The 18,156-nt window shown below is 37.2% G+C and overlaps 1 protein-coding gene and 1 non-coding gene across 9 annotated transcripts in view; both read left to right on the top strand.

Moving 5' to 3' along the window:
• CCDC171 (coiled-coil domain containing 171) overlaps nucleotides 1-18,156 on the top strand; it is a 359,296-nt gene that overhangs the window by 37,084 nt on the left and 304,056 nt on the right. For 7 of the 8 annotated variants that reach the window (XM_029203361.1, XM_029203357.1, XM_029203362.1 and 4 more), the window contains 2 exons: nucleotides 3,538-3,728; nucleotides 6,146-6,277. In XM_029203361.1, the coding sequence (XP_029059194.1) occupies nucleotides 3,538-3,728; nucleotides 6,146-6,277 (323 nt within the window). Of the gene's footprint in view, nucleotides 1-3,537; nucleotides 3,729-6,145; nucleotides 6,278-8,364; nucleotides 8,472-18,156 lie in introns of those variants that run through there. The other variant, XM_029203364.1, reaches the window with a different exon arrangement.
• Nucleotides 1,526-1,632, top strand: LOC114884882. Its single transcript, XR_003790943.1, has one exon. It is a non-coding gene; the product is annotated as a U6 spliceosomal RNA (small nuclear RNA).

Genomic DNA, 18,156 nt, shown 5'->3' with positions numbered 1-18,156 from the left:
GAATCTCAAAAACATTATGCTGAGTGAAACTTTACACAGAAGAGGACTTCCTGTATGATTCCATTATATGAAATTCTAGGACAGAAAAAACTAGTCGTTGGTGAAAAAAAAATCAGAACAGCGGTTACCTCTAGGATGGGTTGGCAGTGAGGACTAACTAGGAAAAGTAGGGGGAAACGTTTCGATTGAAGGAAATTTTCTGTATTTTGATAGGGGTTTTGGTTACATGAGTGTATGCATTTGTCAAGTCTCTTTGAATGGAGCACTTAAGATTTGTCCATTTCACTATATGTAAATTTTACCTGCAAAAAAAAATTGAATTCTATATTATTGATATGAATGCTTAATTATTCAGCAGTGAAATGTACTTTTATTTGCAACTTGTTTTGAAATGCATAAAAAAGTATGGTCTGATGGATGAAAAAAATGAGTGGATGCATGGATATATGGATGAATGTGTGGTAAAGAAAATACATATGGCAAAATGTTAACAATCATAGAGTCTAGTCTGGGGTTTACAGGTGTTCGTTTTACAATACTTTAAACTTTATATATATGATAAAATATTGAGGGTAGAATAAAAAACAACCTGATGGAGTTATGGGATATTAAAAGAGATAATCTCATAATGATTGAGAGAGGAGACAAGATAAGAGAGAAAATTTTCGAAGCTGGAAAATGAATGGATGAGGGATAACTGACTTAGCAGACCTGAGACGTCAGAATCCTAAGCCAGGGGTTGGGAAAGCTGGCACACAACTTGCTAGATAATCAAAGGCTTATGAACTGGAAGCACCAGCTACCTTTGGAATTAGGAATTGGAATAGCAGAAGTAAAATAAAGAGGGTTAGATGAAATCTGTTTGCTCTAGAGGCACTTAGGTTCTTAGATCCCCTTCCCAAGAGTATGATATTCTGGGATTGCTCCCACTTCCTAGTGTAATTTGGGGGGCTTAATATCTGGAGATGATAAAATACAGGGTCTTCAGACTGGCAAAAACAGGAAGATAACATACTCAATGTTAAATATTGAGGAACTATTCCTTCCAGCTTCCTTTTTTCTATTGAGTTTCCCAAAAGCTAGCACTGAGATTTCTACACTTCATGTGGGAGCTTGGAAAACTCTTCCATGGGTCATCTGACCAAGCCAAGAGGAAAACCCTAATGATGCTGATGTTGGGGATTTCGTAATAAATGGCCTACTTTTATCAGACCACAGTTATCAAGTTTCATCCTGAAGCTCAGAATCTAGGTAGTGGTTATGTGGATGTATAAAAGGTATGTCACCCTTATAGTTACACTTAATTGGGAGCAGGCAGCCAAGAATTAGCAGATACTTGTGGAAAGCCTCTAAAATGGAGAGAAAAAAATAATTTGGAAGAATCAGAAACTCTGCAAGGAGAAGATTTAACAAATAAGCATTATTAATATCCTCAGAGCTGAAAAAGAATATATTCCATCCATGATGCAAGAACCAGGTGGTATAAAAAAAAGAAAGCTCTTAGAAATTAAAAATGTGAAATCAGGTGCTCACTTCGGCAGCACATATACTAAAATTGGAACGATACAGAGAAGATTAGCATGGCCCCTGCGCAAGTATGATACGCAAATTTGTGAAGCGTTCCATATTTTTGGAAACAACCTAAGTGTCCATCATCGGATGAATGGAATAAGAAGATGTGGCACATATATACAATGGAATATTACTCAGCCATAAAAAGAAACGAAATTGAGCTATTTGTAATGAGGTGGATGGACCTAGAGTCTGTCATACAGTGTGAAGTAAGTCAGAAAGAGAAAGACAAATACCGTATGCTAACACATATATATGGAATTTAAGAAATAAAAATGTCATGAAGAACCTAGGGATAAGATAGGAATAAAGACACAGACCTACTAGAGAATGGACTTGAGGATATGGGGAGGGGGAAGGGTAAGCTGTGACAAGGTGGGAGAGTGGCATGGACATATATACACTACCAAACGTAAAATAGATAGCTAGTGGGAAGCAGCCACATAGCACAGGGAGATCAGCTCGGTGCTTTGTGACCACCTAGAAGGGTGGGATAGGGAGGGTGGGAGGGACAGAGACGCAAGAGGGAAGAGATATGGGAACGTATGTATGTGTATAACTGATTCACTTTGTTATAAAGCAGAAACTAACACACCATTGTAAAGCAATTATACTCCAATAAAGATGTAAAACAAAATGTGAAATCAGAAATGAAAAATATCAGTAGAAGCATTGGAAGATGAAGATGGAAGAAATATCCCAAAATTAGATTTAAAAAGGCAAAGGTGGAAAAATAGGAGAGAAAAGGCAAGAAACTTTGAGGGCCAATCTGAATAATAGGTAATATTGAAAGAAAGAGATAAGAGAGAAAACAGAGAGGGATAAATGATCAATGAAATTACTTAAAAAAAATATCAGAGCTGAAGGATATGAGTTGCCAGATTGAAAGGGTCCACAGAATATTCACCACAGTGGAAAAAAATAGACCCATGTGAAGGCATAGCATTATGAAATTCCAGAAAAATAGAGACCTAAAAAAGATCCTAAAGCTTTCGAAGAGAAAAGAAAAGGAAAGGAAAGAAAAATAAGCCAGATGCAAAGGAATAGGAATCAAAATGGCCTCAAACTTTTTACCGGCAATACAGGATACTAAACCATACAATAATGTCTTGTAGAGAGAGTAACTGGATGGGAGGGAGACTTTTTGTACCTTTGATAATAACTTGTATTTTGAACATACGATCCATTCAAAACACAAATATAATTTAAAAATAATACTACTAACTGGCTTTTTTTTTTTTTTGGTTTGTTTAACAAGTACGTTTGTACATATTTCCTCATTTTTATCTTTACAACAACTTTATTCCCACTGAGGGTTAGAGAGTCAGGGAGGTTTAATCAGGTGATAGGTGATGGAGCCAGACCTAGTAGCCTTTCATCACTTCTTTCTAGGTGCTGAGGCAAACAGCAGCCATAGTGAGTTGGGAAGTGATGGTTATTGTTGAGGTAATACTAGGATGAGAGGTGAATCGAGCCTAACTTTGGGGGAGTAAAGAGCTATAGTTCTAGGGTTCCCAACCTCAATTTTGTGACAGTATCAAGTGTAAGATATGCCACAACTAACTTGTTGCCAAGTCAAAAATCAAAATTTGTAATCTATCAAGTCTTTTAAAAAAGTAGCCCTATTATATGTCACACTTAAAAAAATTTTATTTTCTTGAATAGGAGAAAAAGCATTGAGTTGCAGCTGGTGCACCTAAACTTGGGCGTGCCTCTAAGAATATGTCATAACCATTTCACAGCAAAATCACCTCTGTCTGGAGGGGAAGAAGAGATTGAGAAATTGTAGAATAGATTGGTTTTGGGACAGGAACTTTTCAAGAGTTCACTGGTATGAAGTGGTTAAATGTTTTGTCTTAATATCATGCTGTAATTGAAATCAGCTCCAATGCCTAGGTTTCTGAACTCCTACGGTTTTAATTTATGGTTGTAAATGTACCTATTATTCTTTTATATTTTTAATAGCTCAGAATGCAGAACTTCAGGGAAAGGCAAGTGGGATGGAGAAAGCATTCCAGACTTCCCAGCAGAAATGGAAAGAAGAATGCAGAAGATTTGAATGTGATTTGGAGGAAAGAGACAATATAATTCAAAACTGTGATCAAAAATATGATTTACTTATGAAAGAAAACAGCAGACTAGAGAAAACTGTACAGGTAAAATATTTTATGAAGGAATTTTTCTATATTTAATATTCATTATATGTATTATACATTATTTGAAGTTATTTTTGGAAAGGAAAATACCAGAAAGCAAGAAAATCTAATTTCTTCCCCACCGCCCCCCCCCCAACTCCCTTCCTTTCTCCCTCTCTTCTTTCCTTTTTAGGGGCATTTTTGCAGGTCTATTTTTTATATGCTTTAGCAATATATTAATATATATATTGTTTCTTTTGTGAAAAACAGTTTGAGATCTCTGATCAAAAAAAAAACCCAACTCACTTATATGGGAATACTGTAAGAAGATAAGAACCCACAACCCTTTTGGTCCAGCAACATGAAAATTTGTAATTTTAAAAACGTGGGCCCCAGATTTTGACCTGAATATGCAATAAATATAGAAAAATTTTTATGTATCTGATGTAAACTTCATTATCTGTGTAGGGTACATTCTATATAGGCACGGTATATAAATATTTGATGACCTTTTATTGAAATTATTATGAGCTATTTATTCTCCCATTTTTTGTTCCTTTTTAGTCTCTAAAGTAAAGGTATGGTTTAATGTTGAAGTTGCCACCCACTTAAAAGACAGATTTTGAATTGTCTGTATTTGCCACTTTTTGGAAGTACCAATTTAAATTTAAAAATACATGATAGGGTTTCCCTGGTGGTGCAGTGGTCAAGAATCTGCCTGCCAATGCAGGGGACACAGGTTCGAGCCCTGGTCCAGGAAGATCCCCCATGCTGTGGAGCAACTAAGCCCGTGTGCCACAACTACTGAGACTGTGCTCTAGAGCCTGTGAACCACAACTACTGAAGCCTGTGCTGCGCCTAGAGCCCGTGCTCCGCAATAAGAGAAGCCACCGCAGTGAGAACTAAGAGTAGCCCCCGCTCGCTGCAACTAGAGAGAGCCTGTGTGCAGCAACAAAGACCCAACTCAGCCAAAAAAAAAAAAAAAATTACATGATAAAAATGCTCTACATTTACCACTGGTGAATGGCTTTTCAGAATATTGGAAATAAATCTTCACTAAAAATAATTTTACAGAAGCATTTGTTAAATGTAAAAGTTTCAGCACAAAGGTTCCCTGACCTTGTCAGCATATCTCCTTTTGATTTCCTGCATGTCAACAGTCACAGTTTTCTCTTCTCTTTATTGTAATATTCCTAGACCCTGGAACAGTGCCTGGCATATACAAGGGCTCCATTAGTATTTGAATGGGGGGAGTTTAGGTGGCACCCGGAACTACAAGTCCCTGAACTGCTTTGTATAAACTTCTCCACATGAAATGTCTAGAGCTATGGGGAAAGAGGGTAATGGTGGCAGCAATCCTTATAGTCAATCAGCCTGCATCTCAAGATCTCTTTTATAGATCTTGATGTGATCTTCATCACCTATTTGGTAGGAGAACTTTGCTTTGATTTTATACAATTGGCTTTGAACTAATCTGCACAGAGACCTTTGGGGGTGAAGAGGAGTCACTCTTTTGCCCTAAGGGGAAAAAACCTCAAGGCTCCTCCTGTTGGCTTTCCATTAGTGAAAGTTGGGAGGGCAGTCTTTATTATGCAGAACGATGCTACAGTTTATAAGGACACAGGAGGCTTTCCCTCTGTCTCATATAAACCAGAGAATCTTTCTCCTTGTGTTAATGCAGACTTAGTTTAAAACCCTATAGTTTAGAAGATTGGGCTTCTTGGGAAACCTGCATTTTATACTTCTGAGATTTTGAACCAGATTAGATCTTGTAAATGTGGTACAACTCGGAAAACCCCAGAAGAAAAACCTCTTGCAAATATTGTTTATCTGTAGAACTAGAAATTAGTTAATAGTCTAAACCTAAAAATATTTTTTTGACTTTTCAAATTTTTAACATTCTAGAGTTTCCTTATACTGATTTGTTGCACAAAACTCCTCCTTCTCCCCTTTGGTAAATACAGTGTTCTTTGTCAGATTTATATATAAATTATCAGGGATAATCCAAATAGTGTTTCTATAGCTAATTAGAGCTTTCCATATTATCTCCTTTACATATAGATTACATATTTGCCAAACAATCTACTTTGTTTTGTCTCTATCATATGATGCATTTTGTTCAATCCCCAGCAGTTAAATTTTTTGGAAAAATTGGGTTAAATATCTATATCTATTTATATCTATCTATATCTATCTATCTATCTATATATATGAAATGTTGCTTAAATTAAATGGGTAACCATAGCTTCTTATTCACATATACATTCTGATGACCAAAATATAATTATTCTATTAATTAATGATTTTAACATAAATTATAATGAGTTTTAACAGTCTGTATAGGTAAGGAGAGCCCTATGTATATTTAAATTGTGGATGAAGGAAGAAAGATAACTTTTATTGATCTAATACTAAAACAAGATTTTATTCACGTAAAGGAAGCGTTGGAAAAACATCAGCAGGAGAAGAATGAGATGGAGTCTCATATCAGGGAGACAGCATTGGAGGAGTTTAGATTACAAGCAGAACAATGGGAAGCAGAAAGAAGAGAGTTACAATTTATAGTACAGGTATTTTAAAAATAATAATATGTCTTTTTAATGCTTATGAAATTAAAAATTACATTGGTGTGATAATTGACTCGCTTACTCAAGGAAAAAATAATTCCTAGTCTTTGCTCTCTGGGAGGCCATGTTTCATTTGTAGTTACATGACAATATGGGCAACTGTTTCCAAAAGATACTATTAGAATTAGAGTTGGGTGACTTCTGCATAAATTATTTGATTTTTAAAGGACACCTATACATTTGGCATTTAGTTTTCCAATTTAAAATATGAGACTGTTAGCAGTCTTTAACAACATAAGGAAATAGAATAATCAGATTTTGGATATTAGAGGATGCTTATAAATCATATAATATAGTGATTTTTTTTGAACTCTTTTTAAGAAGTGCAAATTCTTTTTTTTTTGCAAATTCTTAATCATGTTCTTTTAACCTCTTCCCCGCAAAATCACAGAATCCCCCAGGCTTCGAGTAGTCCAATTTGAAAATCACTGATTACATCTAATCCCCATTATAGATGAGCAGATGGCAATCTGTGATTTACTCACATCATAGACTGAGTGATTAGTGTGGGAAAGGACTACAAGTCTCCAGATTTTTACTCCTGTTCACTTTGCATTCTTTCAGGAGATTATATGTAAATTATTTTGAAGGAGAGGTAGGAGAAATGAAAACTGTTCATTCATTAACCAACTAATTTAAAATTTCAAATAAATTTCCATCATTTCTTCTCTTACTTATTTTGTGGTAAGACAACATTTTTTCTACACAAAATGACAAATTGAAGTATAGTCTTTATATAGATGTCAAAGAGATGCATTCTTTACAGAATGAAAAATATCCATCTAAAATAAATTTTAGAGTTGCTTTGTGTTACGAACAATTTTGTGAGATGAAGGCGGCCCCAAACCTGCAGAGAATAGAAAGCACCTTATTTCTTTAAGAGTGAAAGCTGGCAGTAAACAGTGGAAATACTGAATTTGTTGTATATGTAAGTGTTCAGAATACCAACAAAATCATATCTTTACCATACCTTTGGTCCTTGGGCAATCCTTTTCTTCCCAGTCTCTCCCTCTGTGGAATTTGGAAAGACAGTCACTCTTTAGACCTCTTAGTATTTTTTTTATTTTATTTTATGTTATTTTATTTGTTTTTGAGATTTTATAAAGGCTTTATTTGTCATACATGTGCCAACCACTGGAAATAAATTAAGCAGAGGTAATGGTAAATATATTTTCAGATTTTCTTATGATATAAAGCTAATTATACTCTTTATTAGCAGACTTGAACTCTCTAAGGCCATGACTTCAAATTTGTCTAACATGAATAACTTATGCTTTATTAGTAACCCCACTTATTTATTTATTTGCTTCTTTAACTTTTTATTTTATATTGGAGTATAGTTGATTAACAATGTTGTGTTAGTTTCAGGTGTTAGTTTCAGGTATACAACAAAGTCTGTGAGTCTGTATCTCTTCTGTAAATAAGTTCATTTCTATCTTTTTTAAAAAAAATTCCACACATAAGCGATATCACACACGATATTTCTCTCTGTCTGACTTACTTCACTCAGTGTGACAGTCTCTAGGTCCATCCATGTTACTGCAAAGTTCTTTCCAAGTTTCATTCTTTTTAATGGCTGAGTAATATTCCATTGTATATATGTACCACATCTTCTTTATCCATTCTTTCATCGATGGACATTTATTTAGGTTGCTTCCATGTCTTGGCTATTGTAAACAGCACTGCAGTGAACACTGGGGTGCATGAATCCTTTCGGACCATGTTTTTCTCCCAGTATATGCCCAGGAGTGGGATTGTAGGATCATATGATAGCTCTATTTTTAGCTCCTGTTATTTTTAGAGTCTGCTTGTAATTTGTATAGTTAGTTCTCTCATTCATTCAGTCACTCGTTCATTTATTCATTCCCTAAGTACTTTCTGAGTTCCTACTGTGGGTCCTGAAGATATAAAATTGATTAAGATATGATTTCTGTCCTAAAAGATATCTCAACATGGAGAGACATGTAAAGAGAGAAAATATATTGTAATATAATAACATTTTGAACAAAATGCTATGGGATCATAAAAGAGAAATGAATTAATTGCCTGGGAGATTGGGGAGATCACCACAGAGCAGAGGACATTTGAGCTGTTGTTGATAATTGTCTTCAGGGTTACCTAGAACAAACAAGTACACGTAAGTAAATGAAAATAACCCTTTTATTATTTATTATTTTTTGGCTGTGTTGGGTCTTCATTGCTGTGTGCGGGCTTTCTTTAGTTGCAGCTAGTGGGGGCTACTCTTTGTTCTGGCGTGCAGGCGTCTCATTGTGGCTTCTCTGGTTGTGGAGCACGGGCTCTAGGCACGTGGGCTTCAGTAGTTGCAGCACATGGGCTCAGTAGTTGCAGCATGTGGGCCCTAGAGTGCAGGCTCAGTAGTTGTGGCACGCGGGCTTAGTTGCTCCATGGCATGTGGGATCTTCGTGGACCAGGGATCGAACCCGTGTCCCCTTTACTGGCAGGTGGATTCTTAACCACTGCACCACCAGGGAAGTCCCAACCCTCCCCTTTTTTTAAAATACTCAGAAATTTCCAGCGCTACTAGTCAGAAGCCCGGAACTTATAAAATATGCTGCAGAGACCTGTATTTAAATGTGTGGATGATGTGATTTTGATAACAGTTTCCTGGTCAATCCTGTAAATCTCACATGAAATATACGTGGTTACATCAGACTTTGTATTATGAAGTGTTAAGATAATTTGAAATTCTGTATGAATCTTTAATTATTATGTGTGGGAAGAATAGGGGAATATACTCCTTAGTTACTACCACCTTCTGTGAAATAGATTTTATTGTACTCTGTAACCAAAATGTTCAGAACACTGTCTCTTAATTTCTTGTCCTTTTTATTTTAACAAAAGAAAACTGCTTTTCCTTTTATAAAGCAAGCTTAGAAACCTTTTATATTTTAAAAAAGTCTTTTTTAAAACAACTTGAGGGAGAGATGGAAATTCTCTCTCTATTGGCTGTTGATGGGTTCAGGTTTCCATCCTATAATTAGGTGTTAGTATCACATAGTGTTCTTTTGTGTAGCTCTCTAAGGGAATTCAGTTTTTAAAATAAGTTTTAAATAAACCTACATGAAGCTCCATCTTTAACAGACAAAGCTGGTATAATATTTCTCTCATCTGGGCTTTAGAATTCAGGCTCACTATAAAAAGCAAATCTTAATTTTATGCCATGTCTCCTTTCTTTCCCAGTAATTGAAGTGCTGAATAGAGGTGTACTTCTCTGGAATATTAATGGAGTTACCTCATTTTAAGAAAGTGTTTTTCATTTTTTAAATGCCTGTCCTCTTTTGATAAACATAAAAATTCCATGTCTTTAGCATTATTTGAAATTTCAAACCAAAGCAAAGCCATGGTAATTTTAGAATGATGTGTTTATATTGATCTTGGAAAAAATATGTTATTTTTTATCTCTATTTATTTAAAATTTTTATTTAAAATGAACATTTGTTTTTATTTCTTTGTTTTCTGCAATAGCAATGTGAACTTTGAGGATGCTTATTAGCCATGAGCTTTTCTATTGTAGGCAGTGTGGGACGTGCAGTGGTAAACCATCATACTCTTTCCTTTGTCATTTTTATAGTTCATTTCAATGTATAACTCATCCATAGGATTGAAAGCATTTAGAAGATGAATGTATGTTTTTCATATTTAATTTATTTCCAAAATTCTGTAACTAAGCCAGGGAACAAAGTGCCCTTTCCTCATTCACTGACTGAATTTGGTTTATATATCTAGTGATCAAGGGGTGGGAGAGTTTGTGATGGCAAAAGAGCGTGGGAATTGTAGACTGAAAATAATACCGCAGACTGAAGAAGGAGGAGGAAGAGTGGGGGGGCGAGGGGGTAAAGGAAGGTATCAGACTAGGTGTGGGCATCAATCATTGGCTGTATGATAAGACAGCAGCTAGGAATTCGGGTACAACATGTCAGAGATTGACCTGGTAAGCACAGTTGTGATCTAGGGACAGCTTGGAGTAAGTTGCATGAAAAGGAAGTATTTCCGAGTTTTGTCTTAAATGAGCTAGGGTAGCAAGGAGCTTTTCTTGGTAGCTTCCGGGGAAACTGTCTGCTGGTGCCCTTTGTAAGCAAATGGCATAGAAAGTGAGTCTGGCACTGCCTGTTGTTTCCAAACAGGAAATATCTTAATATTCAGTTTATAAAATTACATAATATTGTTCTTATTGTAAAAATGCCCCGAATTTAGGGAAAGTTAAAAGCACAAAGTGAAGGAATTCCCCCCTCCCCTGCAGGCCTGCCTGCTCCAGTCCTACTCCTCATCTAAGGGTGTATAAACATATATTAGTATATTTACATAAATATGCCTCAGTAATATTTGGCATCCATCTTTTGAGTTTCTTACACTATTCTTGTAGTGTTTGAGAGCTTTTCTGTCATGTGGAAGTTCCTAATACATTTAACAAATCCCTTATTGATAGACATTTTATTTCCTTCAAAAGTTTTTGCTTTAATTTAAAATGATTCACTAACATTCTTGTCCATATCTTTGTGCTGTTGTACATGTGATTTAGCTGTGTAAATGCCTAGAAGTATAATTGCTTGGTCTTCAAGTTTATGGATTTATAATTTGTGATAGGTATTACATAAAGTTAGTACTAGTTTATACTCTACAGTAGTAAACACTATTTTTGATTGTAGAACTATGCTGGCTTTGGGGATTTAGAGAGATAACCATGTACTAGACTAAGGTTGTAACTATATCTATATTGATATATTTCATAAGTTAGGAAGGGGGTGTACTTTAGCTCTGATATGTTTCTAATTACTTTAATCCTTCAGACTTGAAACCATATTTTGGAGTTCAAGAAATAGTGTTTATATGAGTAAGTATAAAGAATTATACTTTTGGGGCTATGTTTCTGGAAGGTGTGGAAAGAAAGCAAGTTTATTTTCGAAGAGCACAGTGTGGTTTACTTTGATGTTAAATGTCAGTTCAAAAACAAGCTCCATTTTAAAATATTGTAAGTTCAACACCTCCCTCTAGTGGAGAAAAGAAAAACTCACTCAGTTTCCTCTATCCTTAATGTGATTTTGTTACAGACACACACACACACTTCACTGTAAGGATCCAGGTAGCTTTGGTTTGATGAGAAAATAAATTCTGTGACAAAAATTAAAATAATTTATTTTGGAGCGGGCAAGTAATCTTGATGTATAACTGCATGAGGTATTTTATAGTTCTTTTGGAATTTTCTTTTATGTTATAATGTACTCCAGACATGGATTGCGTTGATTAAACCATACACCTATTATAAATATTTGAACATACAAAAAATAACAGGGGTTAATATATAATATATAATTAATACTCAATATAACCAACCAATACCATTAATATAGCCAACACTTACCATCTAGATCATGTGTTTGTCATATTTGCTTAAGAATTCATAACGAATTTCATATCACTGAAGACTGAATCACTTCACCATCCCACCACCACCTCACCGCCAAAAGATAACCATCATTCTGAAGTTGGTGTTTAATTTTCTGTCTGTAAACATTGATGATACATCATTTTTTTTAGTATTTTGTATATTTTTAAAATATACATACAGTATCACACTGTATGAGTCTCTGTCCAACTTGTCTTTCTCACTTGTGTTTTTGAGACTTAGCCAAGTTAATAAACGATCTCTGGTTCATTCAATTTAACTGATCTATAGTATTTTATCCTATGCATATGTCATAATTAGTTTATCCATTACTGGATTGATTGAGATTTAAGTTCTTTCCAAGTTTCAATTATTGCAGACAATGCTTCCATGAACATCAAATATTTTTGTTTATGTGGGATGTATTTAGTGTGTATGCAATTATTAAGAGGTAAAATATATGCTAAATTATTCTCCCAAGGAGTTGTATCAATTTGAGAGAAGAGTTTCTTTTCCCTTGCAGTCTCTTGAACACTTGGTATTTTTCAGATTTAATTTCTATTTAAATTTATTTTTGTCTGCGTCTGGTCTTAGTTGCGGCATGCGGGATCTTTCGTTGGGGCATGTGGGCTTCTCTCTAGTTGTGGCATGCGGGATTTTTCCTCTCTCTAGTTGCGCGCAGGCTCCAGAGAGCGTGGGCTCTGTAGTTTGCTGCACGTGGGCTCTCTAGTTGAGGAGCGTGGGCTCAGTAGTGGCGCTCGGGCTTAGCTGCCCCGCGGCATAGGTGGGATCTTAGTTCCCCAACCAGGGATCGAACCTGGATCCTCTGCACTGGAAGGCAGACTCTTTACCACTGGACCACCGGGGAAGTCCCTAGATTTAATTTCTTTTGCAATAGGATGCGTGTGAAATTGTCTCTCGCTCTTGCTTAAATTTCTATTTCCCTGACGTGGAGCATGTTATGTTTATTGGCCATTCATGTTTCTTCTTCTGTGAACTGCAGTTTTATATTTTTTCCCCTTTTCCTTTTGGATTGTTTGTATATTCTTACTGACTTATAAGAGTTTTTAATATATTTGGTTGCTTGGTTACTTGAATCTCCATGGCAAACATCTTTTTCCTCTTTGGGGAGACATGGAGACAATCCACATTGTGTTTGATGTGCACTTTAAAATTTTAATGTAGTTGAATGTATCAGTTTTTTCCTTTATTGATAGTGCTTTTTATGTCTCATATAATCTAAAGTCATAAAGAAAAATATGTTTTTCTGTATAGAGCATGAGGGAGGGTCTAATTTTATTTTTTTCAAATGGACAACCAAATGTCCCTGTACTAGTTATTCACTTGTCTATTCTGTTACCACTTATTGATTTAAAATGTCATCTGTGTCATATATCAAGTTCCTTTATATCTAAGGTTTGGTTTCTGGTGCTCTGTTCTGTTTCACTTACATGTTGGTCTATTTCTGAACCAATACTAAATTGTTTTATTTACCATGGCTTTAGAGTAAATCAGATAGGGCAAGTTCCCTCCTCCATATCCTTAATATTTTTTTGGGGGGGTGGGGAGGAGAGTTATTCTTATCCTTTTAATATTCCATATGAGTTTGAGAATTGGCTTGTTACATTCCACCAAGAAATCTTGCTGTAATTTTGATTGGAATTGAATTGGATTTATAGGTCAGTTTGGCATAAATTGACATCCTTAATTTCTTCTGTTTTCCATCCTTTTATATTTTTGTTCTATTTTTGAGGAGATTTCTTCAATTTTATATAGCAACTTTTCTGTTGAATTCTCATTTCTGCATTTGGGTTTTGTGTGTGTGTGTGTGTGTGTGTGTGTGTGTGTGTGTGTGTGTGTGGTACGCGGGCCTCTCACTGTTGCGGCCTCTCCCGTTGCGGAGCACAGGCTCCAGACGCGCAGGCTCAGCGGCCATGGCTCACGGGCCCAGCCGCTCCGCGGCATGTGGGATCTTCCCGGACCCGGGCACGAACCAGTGTCCCCTGAATCGGCAGGTGGACTCTCAACCACTGCGCCACCAGGGAAGCCCCTGCTTTTGGGTTTTTGATTTACAAGAGCTGTTTCTTGTTTCTTGGCTATACCTTTTTATAGTAGAGTCTTCTTATTTCATGTTTGTAATATCTTATTTTAGCTCTCTGAGGATGGAAGTCATACTTGTTTTGAAGGTGGTTCCCCTCATTCTTCCCCCCTAGATTGTCTTTGTTTTTTCTGAGTGTTTGACCCCATTTGTCTGAGTTTCACATGAGAAGCTTTCCTCAAATGTCTGCTGATCCTTGGCTGTATGTTCATGTTTAAAAATGAAGCACTGAAAAACTGGGAGAAAGCTCTGTGTATGTGGAGCCTTTCTATTTAATTGGGGAACCTTAAAAATGCCAGGATCTGCAGCTCTTTTCCCTTGGACTGGTAGTTTCCCCACAAAGGAGTCTTCTAGTCTTCTCCTTGTGCTTATAGTACCTTAGGTATAGGGGTCAATGTTCTGGGAGCTGAAGAGAGAAAGGGAGCCGTGAAGTCTCAGTGCCCACTATTTCCCAATCTCCTAATTTTTAATAAGGTGTCTTACCCTGACCTTCAGTCGTGTCTGGTTTTCATGACCTCAGAACCTTTTTGGGGCAACCTCTCTTGTTAGTAAATAAACTCTTTCTCTTTTTCCAGGATGGAGAGGGGACTTTGTCAGGGAGGGAGTTGGCAGAGGAGATCTGAGGATATAACTAACTGCTGCTTACAGAGGCTTCCAACAGTGTTCTGTATTCATTGCTACCCCATGGCTTGGCTTCAGGGATGATTGCTGCTTCCAATTTCTGATCTTTTATGGATATGAATTCAGCTTGCTATTAGGCTCTTCCCTTTTTGAGTATTTAACATAGTTGAGAAAGCTGAAACCTGTCATTTATCACTTGTCCATTTACTTTCCATCTTGCAAATTTGCTTTTGACATCTCTTGTTGGCTGTCATCTTTTCTGCCACTCATTTTTATTCTATCTTCATTTAAGTGGGATTTCAGGAGCAAGCAGAGATGATTGGATAGCTTTGATCCAATCTGTTTAACTGGTGGTGCCCTCTTTCTGCTCTTTCTACATATGACCTTCTGAGACCTTAGAGTCTCACTTTTCATCTCATATTTGAGCTCTGGTTTTACTGAATGTTTTTTAGTATTAAAAGCAGCTAGGGTGCTGGGTTTCATAGCTACAGTTCTTTTTTTTTTTTCTTTCCAGTTTTATTGAGACATACTTGACATATATACTCTGTAAGTTTAAGGTGTACAACATGAATGATTTGATATATATATATACTGCAAAATGATTACGAGTTTAGTTAACCTCCATTACCTCACACAGTTACAGATTTTTTTTTCTTGAGATGAGAACTTTTAAGATCTACTCTCTTAGTAACTTTCAAATATACAATATGGTAATGTTAACTATAGCCATCATGCTATACATCATATCTTAATATTCAATTTATAAAATTTTTACCGTTTTTTTTTTGCGGTACGCGGGCCTCTCACTGCTGCGGCCTCTCCCGCCGCGAAGCAACAGGCTCCGGACGCGCAGGCTCAGCGGCCATGGCCCACGGGCGCAGCCGCCCCGCCGCACGTGGGATCCTCCCGGACCGGGGCACGAACCCGCGTCCCCTGCATCGGCAGGCGGACCCCCAACCACTGCGCCACCAGGGAAGCCCTATAAAATAAAATTTTTATGGCATCCAGTATTACAGTCTTTCCATAATACAGTATTGGAAACATCGTTAAATTAAACCACTTACCTGTGATCATGGGCTAATACTCAGTTTCTCCAATTATTAGAGAGAGATGTACGATATGGCAATGTGAGTCCTCGAAGGCAAAGTTATAAAACAGAAAACTAACACATTATTAATTTTATATTAAATATCATTCACCTTATGCCTATGTCAGGATAGACTACTTCCATACAGATCTTGCACATGATGTTCAACGCGATGAATACTTAGGTGATGATGCTGACAAAAGCATCTCATATAGTTCTTGCTGTACAGTTATTCAGTTTTCACACGAAAACACACACATACACAACAGATAAGTTTATTAACTGTATGGCATGATGATTATTTGCTATTCATTAAGTGGAAGTGGGTCATGTAAAGGTCTTCATCCTTGTCATCTTCATGTTGAGTTGGCTGAGGAGGACGAGGGCTTGGTCTCGCTGTCTCAGGGGCGGCAGTGGTGGAAGAGACGCAGGAGATGGACGGGGAGGCAGGAGAGGCAGGCACACTGGTGTAACTTTATGGAAATACATTGTCCTTTCTGTCTGCCGCTTTTGCTTTTTCATTTCTCTAAAAATGTTTCTATATGATACCAATCCTTTTTTCATTGTTTGCTTTAGTTTCAGTGCCCATGTCATAGAAGGGTCCATGTTGTAAAATAAGTCAAAAGCAGTCTTGAAATCAGCACCCTTCTACCAGATTGTCTAATGTCAATTTGTTTTCTGGCACTGCTTCTATGTCTTCTTCCGTATCATCTGACACTGGTTTAGAAACACTCATCTCCATCAGGAAATCTGTTAATTCCTCTGGTGTGCTGTCTCAGCTCTTGAACTTCTCCAAGATTCATATCTTGAAACCCTTCACCCCGCATTTTTTTTTTTTTTTTGGCCGTATCTATGATCTCTTTCACGATTTCCTTGATTGGCTCTGTCGTAAATTCTGTGAAGTCATGGACAACATCTGGCCACAGTTTTCTCTCACAGTTTTCTTTCTTTATTGTTTCCGGATTGATGGCTTTCACAGCTTTTTCTGTAACAACAGTGGCATTTTTTCAATGCTGTAATCCTTCCAGACTTTTATGATGTTCTCTCAGTCAGGGTTCTCTTCCATAGCATTGACCATCCTTTCTATAGAGTACCGTGTATAATGAGTGTTTAAGGTTCTTATGACCCCCTGATCGAGAGGCTGAATTAGAGATGTTGTATTTGGGGAAAGTGGACCATTTTAGTGTCTTTGGTGTTAAACTTATGGGGTTCTGGGTGGCCAGGGGCATTTCCAATAACAAAAGAACTTTAAAAGGCAGTCCCTTACTGGCAAGGTATTTCCTGACTTCAGGGACAAAGCATCGATGCAACCAATGCAGAAAACGTATTCTTGTTGTTTAGGCCTTCTTGTTGTACAACCAAAGGACTGGCAGCTTAGGGGTTAGCAGCTTTGTAGATAAGGGCAGTACTGATCATAAATCCAACTGCATTTGCACAAAACAATAGAGTTAGCCTATCCCTTCCTACCTTAAACCCTGGTGCTTGCTTCTCTTCCTTATGAATAAATGTCCTTGGGCATTTTTTTCCAGAATAGGGCATTTTTGTCTGCATTAAAAACCTGTTCAGGCAGATATCATTTCTCCTCAATGATTTCCTTTTTTTAAATTGAATTATAGTTGATTTACAATGTTGCGCTATTTTCTGCTGTACAGCAGTGACTCAATTATACACAATATACATTTAAAAAATATTCTTTTCCATTATGGTTTATACCAGGAGATTGGATATAGTTCCCTGTGCTCTGCAGTAGGACCTTCTTGTTTATCCATTCTAAATGGATAAATGCATCTACTAACCCCAAACTCCAGTCCATTCCTCTCCCTCCCCACTTCCCCTTGGTAACTACAAGTCTGTTCTCTATGTCGGTGAGTCTGTTTCTGTTTTGTAGATAGCTTCATTTGTGCCATATTTTAGCCCTCAGTGATTTTCTTCAAGGCATCTGGGAACTTGTCTGCTGCCTCTTGGTTTTCAGAAGTTGCCTCTTCTGTTATCTTGCAATTTTTAAAGCCAAACCTCTTTTTAAAATTATCAAACCATTCTTTGCTGGCATTAAATTCTCCAGCTTTAGATCCTTCACCATCCTTTTGCTTTAAGTTGTCATATAGTGACTTCGCTTTTTCTCGAATCATATTAGAGTCTATAGTTACGCCTTTCTCAGAGCAATGCTGCACCCAGGTACGCCTTTCTCAGAGCAATGCTGCACCCACATAAAAGCTGCCTTTTTTTTTTTTTATTGTGGTACGCGGGCCTCTCACTGTTGTGGCCTCTCCCATTGCGGAGCACAGGCTCTGGACGCGCAGGCCCAGCGGCCATGGCTCACAGGCCCAGCCGCTCCGCGGCACGTGGGATCCTCTCGGACCGGGGCACGAACCCGCGTCCCCTGCATCGGCAGTAGGACTCTCAACCACTGCGCCACCAGGGAAGCCCTGCCTTTTCAATATAAGATAAAAAAGGTGTATTGCAAAAAGCGCAAAGTTTTCTCACCTGCTGTTGTAGCTGCAGCCATGGCCTTACTAATTTCCTTTTTTTTTTTATAATGGTCCTTAACACTGGATTCATTTATCTTGAAATGGCAGGCAGTCACAGCTGCAGACCTGAATCTATGGTGCCTA

The sequence above is a fragment of the Monodon monoceros genome, unplaced genomic scaffold (genome assembly GCF_005190385.1).
Source record: "Monodon monoceros isolate NGI ecotype Baffin Bay Population unplaced genomic scaffold, NGI_Narwhal_1 Super_Scaffold_5, whole genome shotgun sequence".
Taxonomy (NCBI): domain Eukaryota; kingdom Metazoa; phylum Chordata; class Mammalia; order Artiodactyla; family Monodontidae; genus Monodon; species Monodon monoceros.
The sequence above is the reverse complement of the archived record's forward strand: the minus strand, read 5'-3'. Positions and strand labels throughout refer to the sequence as shown.